A 21,602-nucleotide genomic window follows, 5' to 3' on the forward strand; every position below is an offset into this window, starting at 1 on the left:
CATTCACATCTGATACAATGCGAAACGTTATCGTTCGTAACGTAATAATATCTGTATCTTATCGAACAAGATTTCCTCAGAATTTTTTTAGACAGAATCTACTTCAATGATCGTGACACATTCCAATCTTAATTGTCTTTATTATAAATATATCTAACGCACAGATATATGCAGAAGAGTCACAACGCTCGGAATCTCTCGACTGAGAAAAAGATATTATAAATAAATGGGAGCGGAAGAAAATATAGCGAATCGGTTGGAAATGCATGCACAAGTCGAATAAACGTTCAAAAGGAATGTAAGCGTCTCTCCCCGTGCTCCGCCATCTGTTTCCATCGAGGTAGAGATCAACGTTGCAGGGATAAACGTGAAAGAAAAATCTATTTTCATTTGCAATGCACGTCGCAATACAAGAGAGAGACGGACATCACTAACTTCTAGATCTTAACGCAATATTTGCGCGCTTCATGTTTTACCGATATCAAAGTAAATGCGCAAATAACAACCAATATTCTGTTGCGGGAGAAATGAAGTTTACTTATCTTTCAGCCGCGTTATTTTCAACTTTGCACGCTTGTTTAACCAAATGTTTAAACAAATATCCGATCTAGCTCAAGAACGGAAAAAGTAGGAAAAATAAAACATTTTATTTTCTTTTAGTGCGAAAATACGACTGGTAACGACCAGTTCTGCATTGTTTTATTTACATGAAATATAAAAATATATCGGAGTATCTCTATGTTTATCTATACGTGTATCGTATTGATCGTATTTTAAAGATAATGATTAGTCACGTTCTGCAGACTCTCATCAGAATGAAGTAAATGTTGCCTTCACAAAGATTAGATTAACTTACCAGGTTGTTCAACGAAGTTCATACAAAGTTATACAACAACTTTTACTAGATCTGATAGAACGCACTTTGAAAAATTCAGTTCCACACGAAGATCCGTAATGCGCATTTTAAATGCTTTATTGTGTTCAAATTCGCTTCTCTTTCCGTCTTCCACCGAAAGATACACGCCACTCACTCGAACGAGGCAGCGAATTTACACGACTGAAGAAGATACGCGGCCGCGCGCGAAGAAGAATGCAAATGCAAGTTCGTTCTACTCTTTGTCGGAGCGGCTGATACCGGCGACGGAGAGGGATGCACAAGCCTCTTGAGAAGATAACCCGGAGCTATCCGCGGAGGTATCGGGTCGGCCATATGGGCTCGGCTCAAAGCCGAGCGCGAGGTCTCTATAAATGCGTGGCGTTCGTTCATGCCTTCCAGTCGGTGGGAGATCAGCCTTTCCGCGGGAACGATACGGCGCGACGATACAACGTCAACGTTACACGCTTGGAATAAACGCGTCGTTTCTCCTCTCCTCCCTGTCGTCCCTTGTCTCTTCTTCTCGCTGTCCCCTCGCGGGCCGCCGCGGTCGGGAAACCGCGGTCGGTACGAGCGAAATCATGCCGCGGAATGTCTTTTAGCGCATCCGACTTTCCTTCGCGTTAAATCGAACGGAACTTGTGCCGTTTGGGTGTGTTACTCCTTGGAATGCCAGTGAGCGAGTGCGCATCCCCTCGGCGAAGAAACGGAGTGAGCCGATAATCGCTGCCGACGCAAACTGCGTGACGCAGCATAAGAGGAATAACGTAAGAGGAATAAAAAATCGTCGCTTATCTAAATGGAATTTGAAATAATCGCATTGGCGTAACGGAAACTAAAACAAATATATCACACCGAAAATTTTAATAGATTAATAAAATATACGTGCTTTTTTTCTTTTGATTATCCCCCGAGCTTCTTCTTCTCTCTTAAAAATTCCAAACGCTCGAACGAGACGTAGTATAAGTAAAAGCGGATGTCGATGGAAAGCCGAATTAATTAAGAACGATTCGATCGTTATTTTATATTATTATCATTACCACGTCGTAGTATAAAGTATACACTTCTCAACAAAATATTAAAATTGCAAATCGCGTACAAAATTTTTAGAGAAAATATGACCAATATATGTCTTACTGTTTCTTCTTAAAACTCTCAAGAATATTTGAAATCTCTGACACGTCCGTGCAACGTGCACGAGAGAAATCGAGCTGTGAACGACGGAAAGTTTTAACGCTAATGTCTTGACGTAGCCGTTAAAAGCAGCAGGTGGTTAAGAAGCGTAGGACTCCGCTAAACTGCGCACGCGTTTTGTATACATACGACCGGAGCTCGCGTGTAATCGGATATATGTCGCGCGCGAGCATGAGCATCGTAATCTCTCCTCGTGGTGCTCCTTTGCGCCGCCAAGTGTTTACGTTTGTAAAACGAATTCAAAAATAGACCTCGGTAGCTAAACAGCCGCGGCTGTTCGTTTGCCGCGAGAAGGATCCAACAACGTCGTAAATCGATTATGCGAACGATTCAGCGCGGCTATCGAGTAACCCGCTCGCGTCGAAGAGCTATCGAATGCAGTGTAAATTAAGGATTACAAGACACATTAATCATATACATGTATCTACGATAAAATTACATGAAAGAAAAACAGTTATCATTTCAGTCATAATAATAAATCATAGATTATACGCTTTTAGAAAGGCTGCTGCTATTTGAGACTCGCGCATTGAGCAGAGATTGAAAATGCTTGGCATCGTAGCGATATTACTGGATCCTTTTCTGCTTATCGGGCTCCTCCTCGGTAGCCTGTACTTCTATTTCACGGCAACCTTTGACTTTTGGGAAAGCCGCGGCGTACCGTTCAGAAAGCCGACCGTGCTGGTCGGGAATTTCGGTCCCTTACTCCTGTTCCGACAGTCTCTGCCGGAAAACGTGAAAGAGATGTATCAGTGGTTCAAGGATGAAAGGTTCTTCGGCGCATTCCGAGTAAGATCGCCCGTGCTGATCTTACGCGATCCCGATCTGGTGAAGAGCGTATGCGTCAAGGATTTCGCTTGCTTCCTGAACCGTGGGATTCCGGTCAATAACGATCAGGTACGCGCGACAACTAATCTCCTTTCCTGCTGTCTTCATCGCCGAGACGCTAACTGCTACTTCTTGTTAATATTTGTTAAAATACGCGAGAGCTCTGTTGATGAAATCCCATTTTAATTGTGCACGCGCCAGGATCCGCTCTCCGGACATCTGTTCAATCTCGAAGGGCGCAAATGGAAGGGTCTCAGGTCGAAACTGACGCCCGCTTTCTCGTCGGGAAAGCTGAAGCGGATGTTCTACTTGTTGGTGGAGTGCTCCGAGGAGTTGCAGAGACTCATCAAGGAGGCGAGCTGCAACGACGACCAAACCGTCGAGGTACGGGAACTGGCCGCGAAATTCATCATCGACGTCATCGGCAGCTGCGCCTTCGGCATACAGATAAACGCGCTCACTGACGACGAATCCGAGTTTCACAGGGCGGCGAAGAGGCTCAAGCCGAGTTATAAGGACTCTCTCTGGAGGATGCTACGAACGGCCATGCCGAAGTTGTACAGACTGCTGGGTATTCAGCTCGTTGATCCAAGTGTTACCAAATTCTTCATGGACGTCGTGTCGCAAATGATCAGCCAGAGGGAAAGTAACGGCACGACCAGGTACGACTTTATGGACCTGCTGATCGAGCTAAGAAACAAGGGTACTCTGGAGAACGAAGCCGGCAACCCGACGATCTGCAGCGACGAGGACGCCCAAGCGGCGAAGGAAGCCGGTAAATCAAAAATTGCGATGCGGAATATACGGCATCGTTTTACTTACAAAAGCTAAAAAAAATCCGTTATTTATAGAATTAGATCGGCATACTATCGCGGCGCAAGCATTCGTTTTCTTCGCCGCCGGCTACGAAACGTCATCGAACACGATCGCGTTCTGCCTCTACGAGCTGGCCTTGAACCAGGAAATTCAAGATAAGACCAGGCGAGAGATACACGACGCTTTACAAGAACGGGGTGAAAAATTGACTTACGACGCGGTGCAGGAAATGAAGTATCTCGACATGGTAATATTAGGTATGGACCTGATGATGTCATTGATTGAGAAATCCGAAAGTAAGGGAAAAAAATGTATATCCCCGAACGCATAACCCTTTTCTCGCAAACAACGAGATTCGGATCTCAATTTTATATCGCGATAAAAGTCGTCACGCGACAGTTCCGTCAGTAAAAATAAAACCGTTGGAGATAATCTGGGAATGCTTATTTAAATATATATATAAAATGTGTAGAGACTCTCAGGAAATATCCGCCGGCCCCGCTGCTCTCTCGAAGATGCGAGTACAACTACCGAATACCCAACAGCAATGTGGAGCTGCCGGCCGGCATACGGGTCATCATACCGATTTACGGCCTCCACCACGACCCGAATTACTATCCCGATCCGGCAAGATTCAATCCCGAGAGATTCACGGAAGAGAATAAACGCGCGAGACATCCCTACACGTATCTTCCATTTGGAGAAGGGCCACGAAATTGCATAGGTACCCGAATCTTGCGCTCACAATCGGAGAAAGACGTAGTACCAGCAGCTAGAAAATTGAGAGAAACAACGTAGCTATATATTCTGATAATTCTCATGACTTTATATGAAGGGGTCTTTATGCGGGTATTTAAATCTCATTGTCAGATGTGTCACATTATGGTTGCTAGAACTATTTTCTCTGAGAGTACTTAGCTTCTTAACGCACTTTTTCCTATATTTCGCGTTAAGTTGAACTTCCATTCTATCTATTACGGAAAGCTTCGAAAAATTTTCTATTATTACAGCATGATCTCTTTTTTTTTATCTATTTCTTTTTCTTCTCTTAAAAATATAAACAATTTTTGGCACAAATCGTCGATTTTAGCGCGAAAGCTGAAATTTTCTGCGAAATGTCGTAAGTTTAATGTTATCAGATCTAAGAAGAGTTGCTCAACATCGTTTATCTTCCAGATATATTTTAAACAGTTTTCGGACTTTTGTGCTGTTCGAACGAACGTCTAAAGTCTAAACTCTTAAATTATTTATTTTTTCCGTAGGACGGCTGCGAATGATATCGCAGTCGAATTGCGAGTAGAGAGATTAAGCAAACAGTGAATCCAGAGAATTCATAATCCGCTGACTCAACGCGCGACATTACGTCACGTGCTACGTCGCTCGCGTTCGAATAAAAAAAGGCTTATTGATTCCGGTCAGCACTTTAGTACCATGACAAAATTATTTGATGTCGATAAGAAATAATATCTATAGAATTCGCAAACACGCCGTGTAATCCCCGCTCGATTGTCTTATCGAGATTCATACACATTTTTCCCTTATCTCCGTTTGCCATGCTTCACGCAAGAGCGTGCCAATGTTGTTGAATCACAATCAGCCAATATTCCTCGTTATCTTTAAGCGATCGTTAATTCAACTAATAATCGACGGACGACAGATCGCATATTAAAGCGATTGCGTAGCGTGCGAAATTCGTCGTTTAAATAACTCGCTTAGCAATTATTAGCTCAAGAAGCGAGACGCACCGCGCTTGAGCGTGCAAATTTATGCGGCACGGAGGACGACGACCTTGATAATGTACCGTATATGCGCGTGTTTTATGCAAAAGCCACCGTCCCGATTTGATAAGCAAGCTTGCCTCAAACTCGTCGTTAAATCAGCAATTAAGTAACTGACGCGTCGTAAACTCGACACATTAATGACGATTTTGCAACTTTTCAGGCATGCGGTTCGCGTTGCTGCAAATCAAGATGGGGATAATATCATTTCTGAAGGATCATCGAGTCGAAATATGCGACAAGTCGACGGTGCCGATCAAGTTCAGCAGACGGAGTCTCGTGACCACGAACGAGGCAGGATTTTGGCTCGCCATTACTTCCTCTTCCTAAATACAGACTGCATTTGATAGCGCGTTTCTTTTTCCTTCGAGAAACCAGTGATTAACGTTAAAAATAGACGCGTATATAAATTCGCTACGATAATGTACTTAATTCGCGACAGAGTAATAGAACGTCAGTTGTCACTCGTTTGTTTCTTGCAAGTAATTAATGCAGAATTGGAGGAAGACTCGCGAAATGAATTAAGTTCATATAATATCTTTATGTTGTTTTTCCATCTAAATTCGAGATTAAGAAAAGATATTTGTTCTTGATTTTTAGAAATCTCAATCTTGAAAGATCTTTTCTTCTCGCTCTCCTGAAAAGTCCGAGTGTTTTAGTTTCTTCTACTTTTGACGCTTTTAATAGAAATCCTATATCTAGAACCGCGAAGGAATATTAAAAAAGGGAACGAAACAAGATCATTTTGAAATGTTATCGATGATTTATGTTTTATGTTACATCGATTTACCTATATGAATAACTTTTGCAATCGCGCATTAGAGATTTATGCTGCGCGCATAAATACAATCTTTAATGCGATATTTGTGAAAAATTATCCTATTCAGTCAAAGAAATAACGAGTGAACTGATACTTCTGAATCCCTTCAGAAGTCAAACGTGATCATTTTCACTTTTTGTATATTTCTTGATTTTAGTACCAGAGTATACGTAATTAGTTTATAATTTCATCAACTTTCTCTACTTTTTAATTATTTAATTCATGGAGTTGTGGTCGAGTTCTGAGAGTTTGAGTTCCTAATAGGCTCATGCCATATCCCCCATAAGTAGCAAAATATTTTTTAGAGGCTTTAAAAGAAAAGAGAATAAAGTTGTTTGCTGCAAATTTAACTGGAAAGATGGAAAATTGGAAAAAGTATAAGATGCGAGACGAATCGATTTAAATTTACTCTTTTAAGTTTCTTAATTTTTATTTATCAAATATAAAAAAAACCGTACGGGATGACTCAATATCCTAAAATATTCAACTAGATAAAGAAACGATATATATGTATACCTCCACTATAAGGAACATTAAGTCACTGTTATTAGCGACTCTCATTTCTGCAATGCGTAGGTACTTATACGTAGTTTTTGTCATATCAAAGATTTATCTCATTACATTAAATTCTAAAAGTGACTCGCTCTTAACTTTCCACGAGAGGCAGTGTACTTTTTATTCTAACATTTATAAAATATATTTATAAACGCAGCGTTTTGAAATAAAGTACCGCGCTGTTCAGACAAATTTTTTGTGTTACATGTAGCACACATTCATGCTTATCCAGCCGATTTAACTCTGAATCTACTTTTTTTTATATTTTCTCTTTATCTGTAAGTATCATTCTTTCGACGATAACGGTTCGCGCGAGAGCGTCGACTTCGTGAATATCACCCGGCACAAACAAACAAAATCGCGTAAGCGTATAGCAGTGTGGTGACGCGCGTTTCCATTTACGAAAGGAGAGTTGGCCGCGGTTGAGTTACATATACAGTTCGTCTCGAAGCGGAACAGCGGAACTCCTAACTGGCTGCGGGCCTACGCGCTCCATAAATTGAATCGGATAAGGCTCGCCGACGCGGCCGATCGGCGCGCGATCGGCGCGAGGAGCGCGCGGGCCCGCGCTCGTTGTCGGCGAAGCCACTTCCTCGTGACGCGCGCGGCGTCGCCCGCCGCACAGTGCCGTCGCGCGTGTTGACCATCAGTAACAGACGGTGTCTCGGTATTCGATTCGAGCGAGTCGAGTCAGTCTGTCAGTGTGACGCCGGACGTCCAGGTTTCGGCGAGCTCGGAGCTGCTCGGAACGAAGCGCGCAAGGAGCGAGATCCCCGAGCCGAAAACGCGCCGGAGCACCGGGGGGCCAGGAGCGGAGCACCAGGCGAGGGCGTTACTTTCCTGAGCGCGCGCGCGCGCGCGCATTAACGGCGCTGCGTCGGCGGATCGGTCCCGGGCCCGTTAATCGGCGAGGCGCGGCGGAGAGGAGGACCGCGAGAGCGAGAGAGAGACAGACGGCGGTGTTTCGCGAGCACCTGTCAGCGAGCGAGCCGAGAGCGAGCCTGTTCGGGGAATAATGCCACGGTGAGCCGTCGGCGGATTTACCGGAATCACTCGAACGTCACCTCGTGGCCTGGTCGCGCGTGACCGATAACGCGGCCCTTTAAACGCGCTCGCCCGCGCGCCAGCCGCCAGCTCCGGATTTTCTCCTCTCTTTATTATCGTCAGCCCTTTCCCTCTTTCCCCTCCGTTATTTATCGATACACACGCGTTTTCGTCGCTCGCTGGCGGCCAGTAGCGCACGCGTCGTCGCTACGTGCCACTCTGTTCGCGACCGACAGCCGGAGAGAGAGAAAAAAAAGATCCATCCGACGCGGTGACATTTACAGGGTGACACGAAACGACGCGGCGCACGGGATGCACGATAGCCGATAGATACTCCCGGGAGGGACGTCGTTCTCGAGGCCAGCAGCGATTTACTCGTCCCTCGTCGTAGCGGAAGTCTCTGCTCCGGTTGCTCCGTCGCGACTCCGCTCGATATAGGTTAGAGCGTGTGTGATCTACACGGGACACACCGTCGTCCGCTCCTAATTCGGCTGTCGCACGCGTTGAATCGCGCGTGGCAACGCACATCGTATCGGAATGTATTGCCGGCGTAACGGCGAGCATGATCTTCGAATCTGATTCCAGATGTCACACTACAGTAGAAACACCTGCGATCAAAAGACTGCGGTGATTGACCATGAAAGGAAGTATCAGGAGGACTTGGAGCAGGCCAAGGCCCTCAGTCTGGAAAGCTTGGCTCTGGAGAAGTACAGATTGGAGAAGCTGCGATTGGAGCTTAGTAACGTGCGACAGGCGTGCCTCGCGCAAAACAATGTGTGCAATACGAATAGCTTGTCGGAGACGGACAGCTCGCAAGGAGAAAGGTACATATTTTGACATTTCACCTTCCAATCGGCTGTTTTTAATTTTTCAAAATTAATTGTGTCTTATAATGTGTATCAATTTGGCAATTTTGATGGAGGTGCAACTCTTTACTGCATAACAATTAAGCAGTTTACTGCGTAATATGTATAGATTGCAATGCAGAAGTCGACCAAGACCAGGATCCATTAACACAAATCAAAAGAGTACTGTAATATTAGCACCGCCACCGCCCATACCGTGTAGAAGAAATTCGACGACTACCGCATCAAATCAAGATTCTTCTACCGACCTAATCAATTTTACAAGCCCTGTAAAGCAGGATAATCTGGCTGAATATTGTTCGGCTCCACCTCCGCCACCGCCGTAAATATATTTTTATAATATTTAGTTATTTGTATATTTAGTTAAGAGACAAGGCACTTTTTCAAAGAACTGTACTTATGCAAGCATATTTTTATAATTATTGTCTTTTACATACATATACGATGATTATATTATTTCTATTTCGATTTTGAAATAAATTATCAAGTTTATATAATAGCAATTTATACAGTTGTGACTTATTAAAAACTTTTTGTTACAGAAAAGCAGCATCGTTAGAGCCTAAATGGGATACCCATCCGTCATTATTGAAGAAACAATCAAGAGTGTCTCGAAGTAATAGCTCGGTCAGCGCGTATCATTCTAGAGACTTTAGATATCATTCTCTTTCCCCAGGCCCACGATCTTCCACAGCACCATGTACGCCAGGAACACCGGGAATTAGCCCTATCATGTCAAGAGCTAGTAGCGTTAGCAATAATGTACCTGATATTGCACCACAGGTAATAAAAACTTCTATAGAATTTGCCTTGTTCTGAAATGAATATTTTCTTACAGAAATCTTTTTTTTTTTTAAATTTGTTTGTTTACGGGATTAATACAAAACAGTTTGTTAAAACATTTTTCTTTGCAGCCTGCATGGAAATCTGTTATCTTTAAGCATTTTTTCTTCACGCAGGTATATCATATCTGAAGATATGGTAGATGCTTATTTTTTTTTAGCATAGCATTATTATTATAGTATTATTAGTATTATTAATAAGTTGTATATATATGTTTCAATTTATTTTTAATATTAAAAAAAATACATATATATATCTACATATTTATTATCTCAATCTTTCTTAATTATAAATATGTGAAATATACATATTCTATATTGTTGGTTTTGCTACTTTTTAAAAACAATTTAATTAATTAATGACGAACATTTCTCAAAATAGTTGTTTTGAGAATATATTTATACATTTCTTTTTTAGATTCCTCCATTGCCTATGAATTATAGACCAACTGTTCCACCTGCCATATGTGGAACACCATTTTTGGATGATGAAAAGTTGAATGTATTAAAAGTGATAGAGAAGAAACCAAATAGCAATCTTATAGATTTGAATAGTTTCGAGCAAACAGAGGACAAAACAAATGTACGAGTTAGCGTGTTGGAAGCATTCGATCCGTTACTTATTAAGACTGACAACGGAAATAATTCTATACCAGAGCATAAAGATGGTAAATTATCACATCTTATCTTTTCTAAATTATTAATATGGTATAAAATAATTACAGAATAATTGTAGCATAAAATAATATAATATGTCAAATTTAAAACTCGAAACATATGACTAAAAATGCAAGTACATTCTGTTATTTTAATATTAATAAATAACATTGAATAATTTTTGCAGATTCACAATCACAAGTTAGTGGCAGTGTATATGATCCATTCGATCCGTTTGATTATATGTACAGCACAAATGAAAGTGTCAACTCGGATCCCGTTTATGCTGCTGTGGAAAAATCTGCGAAATCGCCAGCTGTATCGCCAGCTGCACCACCTCCACTGCCTCCTCGAAATTCATCTGCATGGAATACCATAGAGAGACGAAGAACTTCCTTAGATCGCCGAGTAAGTTGCGAAAAAATGTCTGTCTAATTTTTCATAAAATAATTGTTATACTTCAATATTATTTTCAGCAGAAGCGTCAAACACGATTATATGAAAACGTAACAGTCATTAAAACTAGATCATCTCTGCATGATTGTGATCTGAAGGCATTTCACAACATGATAAAGTCCATACGAAGTTAGTAGAGAATCTTTTGTTCTCTATAATGGTATATTGATACATCTTTGTTGCTCACAATTTGGTTCAATTTCAGGCGAGTTTCCGTTTAATAATCCTAGTTCAAATATTGGATACGTTGTTAGCCCAATAATGGAGAATCTATATCCAGATGGTACAAGTATAAAATTAGTAGTCCATCCACAATTACTCAATAACGATAAAGATCCTGTATCATCTATTACTTTCACTTGTAATGGTAAGTTAAAAAGAAAATCTTTTTTTTTTTCCAAAGTAAGATTACTTTCTCTCTTTTGTATCTAAAGCAAATCGTTTTAAACGTTATGTTTCAGTGAATTGCAGTGTCGAGCATGTTATCTTGAACGTCGCTTGTTCCTTGGAGGATGAAGATACAGTAAATGTAGAAAAATATTGTTTAAGAGTATGGGGATTAGCTGAATACCTTGCACCTAACACAACCTTAGCACAATACGAATACATACATCTATGCATTAAATTAGAAAAAGATATCGAATTAGCTATAATGAGCAGAGCACAAATTAAACAATCCATTGCTCGAACGGTCAGTATCAGACATATATGTATATTGTATACGTATTATAATGTATCGCAAGCAGACTGTTCAAACCATTATTCTTTTTTTTCCAGCTGCAAGATGATAATTGTGATCAGACTCTAAAATTAGAAGATATTCTACCAAATGAACCGTCACAGCCTATTTCGTATGATACATTAGTTATTTTATTAGGTATATTTACACACACACATGCATATGAAAAGAAATTGTTTGTCTATAATATATTTATATTGCACATTGCATTTTAATATTATGTTATGGATTATAGAAACAGTAGAAAAGGAAATGGAACGCGTAGAAACTGCAGCGTTACAATTGGCAACCACAAATCAAGGTTCTACCTTATTACCTCAACTTCAACCGCACGGCGTAGTGCAAGCAGTTAAAGCAGTGTGTGCCTTAATGGGAAACATCGAGACATTCGAGATCACGGAAGCTATTGACAATTTCGTGAATGCTTGCTGCCAATTTTTGCCGCAAGCTCACACAGCTAATATAGACTGTAAAAAGCCCGAGATTATACACGAAGATGGCGATTATGCTGTAGTTACTTTGAGGAAAAAGTTTCCTGATGTGATTGCCTCTCATTGTCATAAAATTCGCGATGCTATTCAGGAACTCGTCGAGACCTACTGTCATGCGTTTAGGGTCGATTTTCAATTAAATAACAAAGGAGAATTTTCGACAAGTAAGAATCCTATTGCAATAATATACTTTGTATAAGAAAAAATTTCATGATATAATCATGATATATTTTTCCTTAACAGATACACTGATTGCGACAGAAGTAATTGATACTATTCTGGTGCGTGTTGGAGCTCTGCACAGGCTACCAACCACGTGGAAACACGATGATTATATAGTGGCAGCTCAAATCTTTCACGGAACCAGACCTGTGGGAAATCCAGTTTTATCAGAACCAATGACGGTTAGCACAAATTTTTATCCAAGGATTTTATTTAATTCGTGGTAAGTACGAAAAGACTCTTACAATACTCAAGAATGCCAGTTGGATTTAATAAAAATTATATAATTTATATAAGGTTGGAATTTCGTGGAATAAGTGTATGTCAAGTACCACGGGAAGCTAGACTTGTGTTAGTTCTTTACGGACGTACGCTGCAGCCTGCGGAGCACGAATCCAACTCATCCGCGGAAAACGCAATGCAGAAAGAAGAACTGGGATGGGGTGCTATACAATTCTTTGATTATGACGGGTAAATGATGTGTCTGCTACATTTCACGAATTGTTCCTTGCATTCGGCTTTTTATCTTCGAAACTTTTACAATATCAATTTACAATAATTGTATTTTTGTTGCTTCATATCATGCACGGTTTTATGTACCTTCATTTTAATTCTAGCGTTATGAGCCAAGGGAGTTTTTTTCTGTCCCTTTGGCCAGCCATTGCAGACAAACGATTAGGTCCGGCGCCGGCGCCTGGAATTCATCCACGTGGCGATACTCATCCTATAGTAGGAGTAGAATTACCCGATTATGGAGGAAAAGTATTATTCCCCAATTCCTCGGAATTGCGAGATTATGACGTGGAATCGTTAGACTTCAACTCGTTAGATCAAAATACACAAGAATTATTAATAGATATTACACAGCAAGATACATTTTCGAGGTATGTTTAATATATGATTAAAAATATAGAAAGACTTAAATTTTTTAAATCTTTGACATTTTGCAAAAGCTGATTCCTATTTCTAGACCGCCTATCGATGAGAGAGAAATTCTATGGGAGAAGAGGCATTATTTACACGACAGACCTGAAGCTTTACCTAAAGTATTACTAGCTGCACACAGTTGGGATTGGGCGTGTCTACCGGATTTACATGCGTCGCTTAGAATTTGGAGTCCACTGCCTCCGGTACAAGCGTTACAATTACTTTTACCATGGTATGTATTTCTATCGATTATTTCTCTATTACAACTCCTGAAGAATCGTCTCGTAGAACGCTGCAATTTCTATTTTTTTTCCTGCAGCTTCCCAGATATGAAAGTCAGAGAGATGGCAGTTGACTGGATTCGCGAATTAAGTAATGACGAATTGGTCGATTATCTGCCGCAGTTACTTCAAGCGATGAAACACGAGACATACGAAGCATCACCTCTTACTCGATTCTTATTAGAACGTGCCTTACTTTCGCCGAGAATAGCTCATTATATTTACTGGTTACTAAATCAAGCGCTGCCGGGACAAAGTCCCCAGGTACAGGTTGGGTGATCAGCATTGGTGACATTAAATGCTTACGCATTTGTATTAAATGCTTACAGTATGGATTGTAGATAAAGAATAACTTTTTTAATTAAAGCTGTAGAGAATTGCTTCATGCGATATATATTATTAATAATAATATAAATTTTTTTATATTAAATAATAAAGGCTTTTTATTTTATAGAATTCTGGTGAAATTGCCGCGGAAGATGATAAAGCTATCAGTTGTGCTCGTTATCAACGAAGATTGCAGTTAATGTTGAGAGCGTTATTAGCAGTTATCGGAGATGCGCTGAGAAAGAGTTTCCTCACTCAACAATTGCTAGTTAAAGTGCGCCTTAACTTTTGTATCTTGCTTATTTTAAACAGTCTTGTTTATTTCGAATATACTTTAAGTCGTAATCCGTACAGAACCTGCACGAAGTGGCTGAGAATATCAAAATTACAAAGGAATCGTTACGAATGGATACGCTTAAAACTGGTTTACAAAATATACACTGTCAGTTAATGGAAGACGATGGAACATGCTTACCATTGTCTCCCAGCAAACTAGTGTTCGGTATCAATGTACAGACATGTGCCTATTTCCCGTCGTTCACTCTCCCGTTGAAAATTAACTTTATCAGTTGTGACAATGTTATAAGCCCAGCAATCTTCAAGGTACGTTTTCGTGATGGGTACTTAATCCATAAAAATTTTTTACAAAACACTATTTTCTTCGAAATTAATATCGAAAAATTTGATATTAACATACATTGTACTTTTTGTTTCCAGGTTGGCGATGATTTGCAGCAGGATATGTTGACTCTCCAAATGGTACGCATTATGGACAAATTGTGGTTGAAGGAAGGCCTCGATTTGAAAATGGTGACTTTCGCCTGTGTGCCCACTGGTCACAAACGCGGAATGATAGAAATGGTAACAGACGCAGAAACGTTACGGAAGATCCAAGTTGAGTTTGGGCTAACCGGATCGTTTAAGGATCGACCGATCGCGGAATGGCTTGCGAAGCATAACCCTTCAGAATTAGAATATGAGAGGGCGGTAGAAAATTTCACTGCTTCTTGTGCCGGCTATAGCGTTGCCACTTACATTTTAGGAATTTGTGATAGACATAATGATAATATCATGCTAAAGACATCTGGTCACTTGTTTCATATTGACTTTGGAAAGTTTCTCGGTGACGCACAAATGTTTGGAAACTTCAAGAGGTGAGTATGTTATATTTCATCTATTTCTGAATTATATTATGTGTACCATATTTTTATTTTAAATAGAAAAGATGAGAGATATATGTAATCTTATGTTACATTTTTAATCAGAGATAGGACGCCATTTGTGCTGACGTCCGATATGGCATATGTTATAAATGGTGGTGATAAACCTTCAGCGAAATTTCATCATTTTGTGGACTTGTGCTGTCAAGCTTTTAATATAGTGCGGAAACATGGAAATCTTATTCTTCATCTTTTTGGACTGGTATGTTTTAAAATAGTTTTATGCTTAGAGGTAAATAATTGGTCACTATGTGGTACAAGTAACATATATAAATCTTTTAATTTCCAATAATTTTTTTGCACAAATAGCTATATACGACAACCTCCATTAAATTTTATTAACGTAATATTTTTAAATTTTAGTTTAGATAAATAAACTTTAAAAACAGCTCAAATTTAAGTGATATTGAATAAATTATTTTGGGAATATATATAATTTCAATATGAATAGCTGATATACATATATTTTGAATTAATTTCTATTATAAATGCACATTTTATGCAAAGGTTTTGAACAATTTTAGAATATATTTGAAATAAAGAATTTATCAATTGTATGGTCACCACACCGTTATGAAAACAATAAAACCACAACGGAAGAACATATCCGTGTGCTTTATCAGAAACCGGACCGCTATCTCACTAAACTATATGCGATGTAGTTAATTAGTATTTATCGCCCGCGCTCCCATAATATCGTATGTTGCAGCAGTCTGAGTCAATCATGTTAAGAGTAAAGTACCGTTGGGAGTGAATAAAAAAGTTGAGGAATCATTATAAAGTCCAATAGCATTTATATAAAGATCGCGCGGTGTAAAAAAATAGATTTATTTGTTGTTTTAATATTCAACGAATAAATCGCAATGGATAAGTTAATATCGCGAAAGAATCTTCTCAGTGATCTGCACAAGCGAAGTGTCATAGCGCGAAAGTTGCACGATATCGAGATAAAAGATCATTTAAACAAGGCAAGAATGAACGAGTACACGACTTCGCAGATGACTTCGTCCGGTATCCCTGGGGTGACCATGGACGCAGTTAGTTACGTGCAGAAAGCTTTGCTTCCTGGACAAACAAATCCCGAAGCAGCGGCGACCTTCGCTCGCATGATAGAAAGTTCATTGAAAAGTTGGTTTACGCAATTCAACTTCTTCCTGCATAATCTGGCGCAGATGAGATTCTCCGGAGAACACACTGAGGGGGAGCTATTATCTTTCATTCCACGCACGTATACGTGAGTTTTTCACTGTTGCTAAACGTTATAAGCAAACGTAAAGCTGACTGTATCAGGCGCAAAAAAATCGAAAATTTTTAAAGCATGACTTTTCCTGATTTTTCCACGGATAATAGTCAACGCGTATTCTAATACATATATTCTTGTAGAATGCAGCAAGAAGGTGAGTTAACAAGCGTCCAGGTTCATGGATATCAAAAACGTTACGATCCAGAGAAATATTACATGTACATTTTACGGATACAACGGAAGGGCCAACCGGACCCGACATATCTATTCCGATCATACAAGGAGTTTTGCGAATTCTATCAGAAATTGTGCATACATTTTCCACTTGCTAAAGTAACCAGGTAAATATCATACATATATCTCAGTCGCATATCATCCTTTCATATTCTCATTTTTATTTTCATCTTCATCTTACGATGCTTAATATAGCATAATATTATAAGATTATCACAATCTTATAGATATATTTATTTTAAGACAAAAGTTGTATATTAACATTTTCTTATATATTAAATTATTTTATATAAATATTACGTTTATGTATAATATTAACATGTTGCATATTTAATTCATACATAGTTAAATTATATCTTAATTTCGAATATAGTGTATAAATAATAAATGCGAATTAAGTAAATACATATATAGAAAGATAGAAGATGGTAAATTGTATAAAGATATTCAAATTGAGACAAAAGTATCCATCTTTCGTGCAAAATATTTTTATATACATGCATTATCTACATTTTCTCTGTATTAAATCACTAACTCGTTATCTGAAGAGATAGGACTTTTTGTATCTGACATATCATACCGATCTTTTGTTATCTTATTTGATTCGTCGCCGCATGTTGATTGCTCTTTTACATTTGGATCTTTGATGGAAGTAGAAGGTTCCGCATTTTCAACTGCATGATTGTTTATCTGTAATTTCTTATCATTGTCTTTTACCGTAATTTCATCCGAATCAGTAATTGACGATGATAATTGACTTGTAAGATCTGCTTTTGAACGGTCATATTGTACTGTTTCGTTATCGTCACTCGCCGTTGAATCACTTGTGATTGAAGGAGGTACACCTGAGACTTCTGCATTTTTCGGAATTGCCGACTCAAAGTATGAAACTCTCCGATAGAAGCCCGTCATTTCTGGAACTTTGGCCGCTTCTTCCTCCATCGATAGACTTGCTCGAAACCATTTTAGGCCCATTTTCTTCCAAATTTAGTATTAAATCTTTAGAAATCAGTTAATTTGTATTAAAGACTTTCAAGTCGTAAATGAATTCTTAAATTATCTACAGATAACATTTTCATATTTGTACTGATAAACATGACTGATGACATTAAAAATATTTTACAATCTTTCTGCAAATATTACAAAGATATTGTATAAAATTACTTACTCTTGTGAAAAGAAGTCTTTGATGTATTAACAGGTTGTGATTCCTCTCTTTTAAATATCAGGTATATTTATATAACGTAATTTGTATCCTAAAAAATTACGTTATATTTTTTATTTTGTTATTTCGCAATATTAATTTTTCTTATATAAGATGACGTGAAATGGCATGATTATTTGCTTGCAATTTTCAAAAATAATTTATGTACTTACAACACAGAACTGTCAAAGTGTCAAAGCTCCTGTTATTGCCCGTACTTGCTTTAGAAAAAAAAAGTATCAAGTACCAGATTGACTTGATTAGCTAAACTAATCACAGCTTTAAAGGAAAAACTGTTTGTATGTTACGTTGTCACAAACCAAAATACTTTTCGCGATTCTAAAGCGACACAGAACGAAGACAATATGTCATACGAACCGTAAGAGGATATCTTAAACGTAAAAGCTCTTCGCGCACAATGTCGTTCCTTTTGATATGTGTTATCTTCAGATCATCTGATATTAGAATCAGACATATCTCATATTTATAACAGTCTTAGTCATACAATGATTAATCAACGAGTGTGGAACAATTCGTTAAACGTTAAAGAAATACATTAATTAATACGACACTCTATTCAAAATAAAATACTTGAGTTTCAATTTATTCTTCCTCTTGCTACAAAGAGCTCTCACAATGTGACTACTACTTAATGCGGCCGTTTGGCCTCTGCTATGTTGTTTATTTACGAAACGATATAATGATACCTGTGTTAATTCTTCGAGTGTGGCGGGAATATATAGGAATGTTTACGAATACAGAACATTCTATTCATTCACTCACATTGCGAGAATAAGATCGATTCTCTCTATTTGTTTTACAGCTTACCAAGTGGAATGAGCGTGGGACGTTCTAATATTAAGCAAGTAGCCGATAAACGACGGGCGGATATAGAAAAGTTTCTTGTAAGTTTGTTTAAAATGGCACCAGAAATATCCCAAAGCGATCTGGTGTACACTTTCTTCCATCCGCTATTACGAGACCAAAAGAACCCCGACATTCGTTTACGTAAAGTCAAAGGTTTGAATTGACATATATTATTATTATTATTTGTAAGCGCTATTAACAGTTCGGAATAAATTTCCTTAAGCGCAGCAACATTTATACATTTGTATTAATAATAAACCTAACAATAAATTGAACGAAAACTAAATATCAATTATAACAAAATATTACAATGATTAAAAAGCAAATATATGTATATTTATATTTATGTAAATAGGATTAATATCTGACAAAATTATGTTTTGTGTCAAAAATATAATTTATCTGAAAATATCATATAACAGTTTAAAACTTATGTAATACAGTTAATAATTTATGAAATAATACATAAAATAATGTCGCTTTTATATATATAACAGTGGGAAATAATTGGTGGGCCGAGAAAAGAGTTCGAGACAACGTACAGAGCGGTCAGATCAAGTTGGCTCTTCATTACGTTCGCGGCACCTTATCTGTCATGGTTTGTCATGCCCGAGGACTCCCTAAAGTGGCTAATGCTCAAGAGCCAAATACGTACGTGAAGGTATACCTCAAGCCCGATCCTACAAAGGCGACGAAACGGAAAACGAAAGTAGTAAAGAAGAATTGTCACCCATCATTCATGGAGATGGTAAAATCAAATTTTTACGTCTTTAGATACACGGTCTGTGTCTTGGTAATAAACTATATACATTTAGAAAATGGATAAGCTCTAGATACAAAGATGCAATCCGTTATATAATTAATCAATTATATGATAAGTTTTATAACTCATTTTTTGCACTAGTTGGAGTATAGAATGCCCCTAGAAGTGATCAGAGAGAGAACGCTTGAAGCAACGATATGGAATCACGATACTTTGCAGGAGAATGAATTTCTCGGTGGTATAAGTTTGCCGCTCGGATGTCTCGACTTGACAAACGAAACTATCGAATGGTTTCCGTTAGGTAACGTACGATAAAGCGAGTATAAAGACTGCCCTGGAGTATATATAGAAGTCCCTTAATGCTCATAGATATTGTTGTTAAGATATAGATGATATAATATGTATTAGCGCACAATATTAAAACTTCTTTATTATGCACAGCCAAGTGCAATAATCATCGTGCTTTATGACATAAAAATAATTTTTATTTATATAATTTCGTGCATCTCTAACAGAGCTTCGTTTCTATTTGACGAAGTAAAGATCCGAAATTGATAAATGTGAAAAATTGTGTGATATTTGAAAGAAGATAACTATATGTAGAAGGAGAATCGACTTCTGCAATAATTGCTAAAAGAGATATACATAATGACAGTAATACAGAATCTAAAAAGCATCTAAATCGAGCCTGCATAATAAATAGATAAAAAGAAAAATGTTACAATAGTTCAGAATTGTATATCGTACGTGCATATTCTTTTAATTGTATTTTTGACGTATATTATATCTGAAAATCTGACAAATTCAGCATGAATTTATTAGATTTATGTTGAAAGTTTACTCTTTTATACAAAATTTTATACACTTATTTATTTATATCACTTTTTACTGACTAATAATCACCAATTGTAAATAGAATGTACTTTATATCATATAACGTTTATAACAAGCAATTCTACAATCTGAACGAAAGAGTTTGCAGTTTTCTATTTACAGACATATATCTAATCATATAAAATTAGATATAAAAATAGTATATAAAAAGTTGAATTTTGATATACAACATATAACAGAATCATGTTTCACGGACTTTTATGGTGTTATTTTATTAAAAGAGAAATCTACATAATTGTCTGTTTATGTAATGGCCTCATTTATAATGAACAATTGTATTATTGATGAAACTTGTAAATATACTATTAAATCTGTGTAATAAATCAATTTTAAATTATTTATTGCAGATATGTTACGCCATGCGTTATTTGAAAATTTTTATATTTTTAGAATTACTTTCGTCACTGACAAGTTCCGAAAATGTTTACTGCTTTATCTTAAAAATAATTGCACTCACTGCAATTAAATAAGAGAAATGCTAACAATCCTTGTTTCATATGTGTTGTTGAAATGAAAAAAAAAAAATCAATTTTCCTCTTTATCAGTGAAAGGTGGTGCTTATATACAAATATAATATCGATGGAACTCTGATGAAGTTTAGTTCGTAATCGCTCGTTGTTGAGGCGCCACTTTACTACTTTAATCCTGGCCCGCCAGAATTTCTCGCAGGAATAACTGATCCAGCTGAACCACACAGAATTTAGACTTACAGACCCAAACATGATACATTATTATGGACACTCGCACATCATGTATGTACACATATACCTATATATATATACACATGTTTATATGAGTAATAATGTAATGAATATTTGAGGAGAAAGGCGGAAGCAAGATACAATTCCTAGTTTAACACTATAATATTATACTTTGGTTTTTTATATTTTAGAGCGTATATTTAAACTTTTAAAGACCTTTAAAACCATCATAGAGGATAGTTTTACGTATTAACAGATATAAACACATTAACAAATATAATAATTAAGTTATGCCTATATAAAGCGTTATAGTTTTACATTCTATCGACGTGGTTAAGAATAGCTGCCAATTTGGGCGCTTCACGAAATGTCCGACGCATTATCTGCCGCAAACATAATGCGTCATTTCTCGCAACGTCGCCGTCGCCTTATCGGCGAGAAACGCGTTAACGAATTATTTCGCGTGCCAAAAATCGCTCGGAAATCAAAGAGCGACGGATATGGCGAGGACGCGGAATTGCTCCACTTTGCGCGGAAAGCTGCAATTTATTTCGAAACCCATTCGAAATCGTATAGAGTCAATCGACCAAAAAGTCCCGAGGTACGTGTTACAGTACTTTCCTCGTCGTGTATTCTTCTTCGTAAAAATTATGAAAAATTCGTTAGATTTTAGAACTCCTAATTACTCTGAAAAGAAATAAAATATTGGGCGTCTGCTTTTTCAAGCTAAAATGCGGAACAAACATCGACATGATGTAG

General features: G+C 37.9%; 2 protein-coding genes across 15 annotated transcripts; both read left to right on the forward strand.

The window, feature by feature from the left end:
* The first annotated feature begins 1,283 nt into the window (after nt 1-1,283).
* On the forward strand, nt 1,284-7,057 carry LOC143894158 (putative cytochrome P450 6a13). Of its 4 annotated transcripts, none has more exons than XM_077400281.1 (6): nt 1,284-1,641; nt 2,554-2,965; nt 3,098-3,671; nt 3,748-3,969; nt 4,185-4,436; nt 5,654-7,057. In XM_077400281.1, the coding sequence occupies exons 2-6, from the start codon at nt 2,615-2,617 to the stop codon at nt 5,818-5,820; spliced, it is 1,566 nt and encodes a 521-aa protein (XP_077256407.1). In that variant the 5' UTR covers nt 1,284-1,641; nt 2,554-2,614; the 3' UTR covers nt 5,821-7,057. The 4 variants fall into 4 exon arrangements, with proteins under 4 accessions (XP_077256407.1, XP_077256406.1, XP_077256410.1 ...); XM_077400280.1 differs by having other exon boundaries at nt 2,569-2,965; XM_077400284.1 differs by having other exon boundaries at nt 2,573-2,965.
* Nucleotides 7,058-7,478: 421 nt separating this feature from the next.
* On the forward strand, nt 7,479-20,469 carry Pi3k68d (phosphatidylinositol-4-phosphate 3-kinase catalytic subunit Pi3K68D). 11 transcript variants are annotated; one of them, XM_077400277.1, is made up of 27 exons: nt 7,924-8,347; nt 8,495-8,733; nt 8,885-9,097; nt 9,318-9,391; nt 9,452-9,558; nt 9,690-9,734; nt 10,036-10,285; nt 10,462-10,682; nt 10,751-10,859; nt 10,936-11,097; nt 11,192-11,421; nt 11,508-11,607; nt 11,705-12,124; nt 12,204-12,405; nt 12,480-12,653; nt 12,800-13,066; nt 13,153-13,341; nt 13,429-13,660; nt 13,845-13,991; nt 14,072-14,320; nt 14,435-14,871; nt 14,983-15,139; nt 15,936-16,171; nt 16,321-16,521; nt 18,442-18,638; nt 18,983-19,233; nt 19,390-20,469. In XM_077400277.1, exons 2-27 carry the CDS (start codon nt 8,495-8,497, stop codon nt 19,561-19,563), a joined length of 5,283 nt encoding a protein of 1,760 aa, XP_077256403.1. In that variant the 5' UTR covers nt 7,924-8,347; the 3' UTR covers nt 19,564-20,469. The 11 variants fall into 11 exon arrangements, with proteins under 11 accessions (XP_077256395.1, XP_077256405.1, XP_077256403.1 ...); XM_077400269.1 differs by lacking the exon at nt 7,924-8,347 and adding an exon at nt 7,479-7,888 and having other exon boundaries at nt 9,318-9,558; XM_077400268.1 differs by having other exon boundaries at nt 9,318-9,558.
* Nucleotides 20,470-21,602: the final 1,133 nt, after the last annotated feature.

The sequence above is a fragment of the Temnothorax americanus genome, unplaced genomic scaffold (genome assembly GCF_048541705.1).
Source record: "Temnothorax americanus isolate GAGA-0224 unplaced genomic scaffold, ASM4854170v1 Scaffold13, whole genome shotgun sequence".
NCBI classification, from domain to species: domain Eukaryota; kingdom Metazoa; phylum Arthropoda; class Insecta; order Hymenoptera; family Formicidae; genus Temnothorax; species Temnothorax americanus.

What these genes read in the sequence shown, in the direction of transcription:
- Pi3k68d (XM_077400269.1), top strand. Translation starts at nt 8,495, where the DNA reads ATGTCACACTACAGTAGAAACACCTGCGATCAAAAGACTGCGGTGATT. An exon ending in CAAAGGAGAATTTTCGACAA is followed by an intron (nt 12,125 to 12,203) that starts GTAAGAATCCTA and finishes TTTCCTTAACAG; the next exon opens with ATACACTGATTGCGACAGAA. An exon ending in CTCAACAATTGCTAGTTAAA is followed by an intron (nt 13,992 to 14,071) that starts GTGCGCCTTAAC and finishes TAATCCGTACAG; the next exon opens with AACCTGCACGAAGTGGCTGA.
- LOC143894158 (XM_077400281.1), top strand. Translation starts at nt 2,615, where the DNA reads ATGCTTGGCATCGTAGCGATATTACTGGATCCTTTTCTGCTTATCGGG. An exon ending in CCAAGCGGCGAAGGAAGCCG is followed by an intron (nt 3,672 to 3,747) that starts GTAAATCAAAAA and finishes CGTTATTTATAG; the next exon opens with AATTAGATCGGCATACTATC. An exon ending in AGGGCCACGAAATTGCATAG is followed by an intron (nt 4,437 to 5,653) that starts GTACCCGAATCT and finishes GCAACTTTTCAG; the next exon opens with GCATGCGGTTCGCGTTGCTG.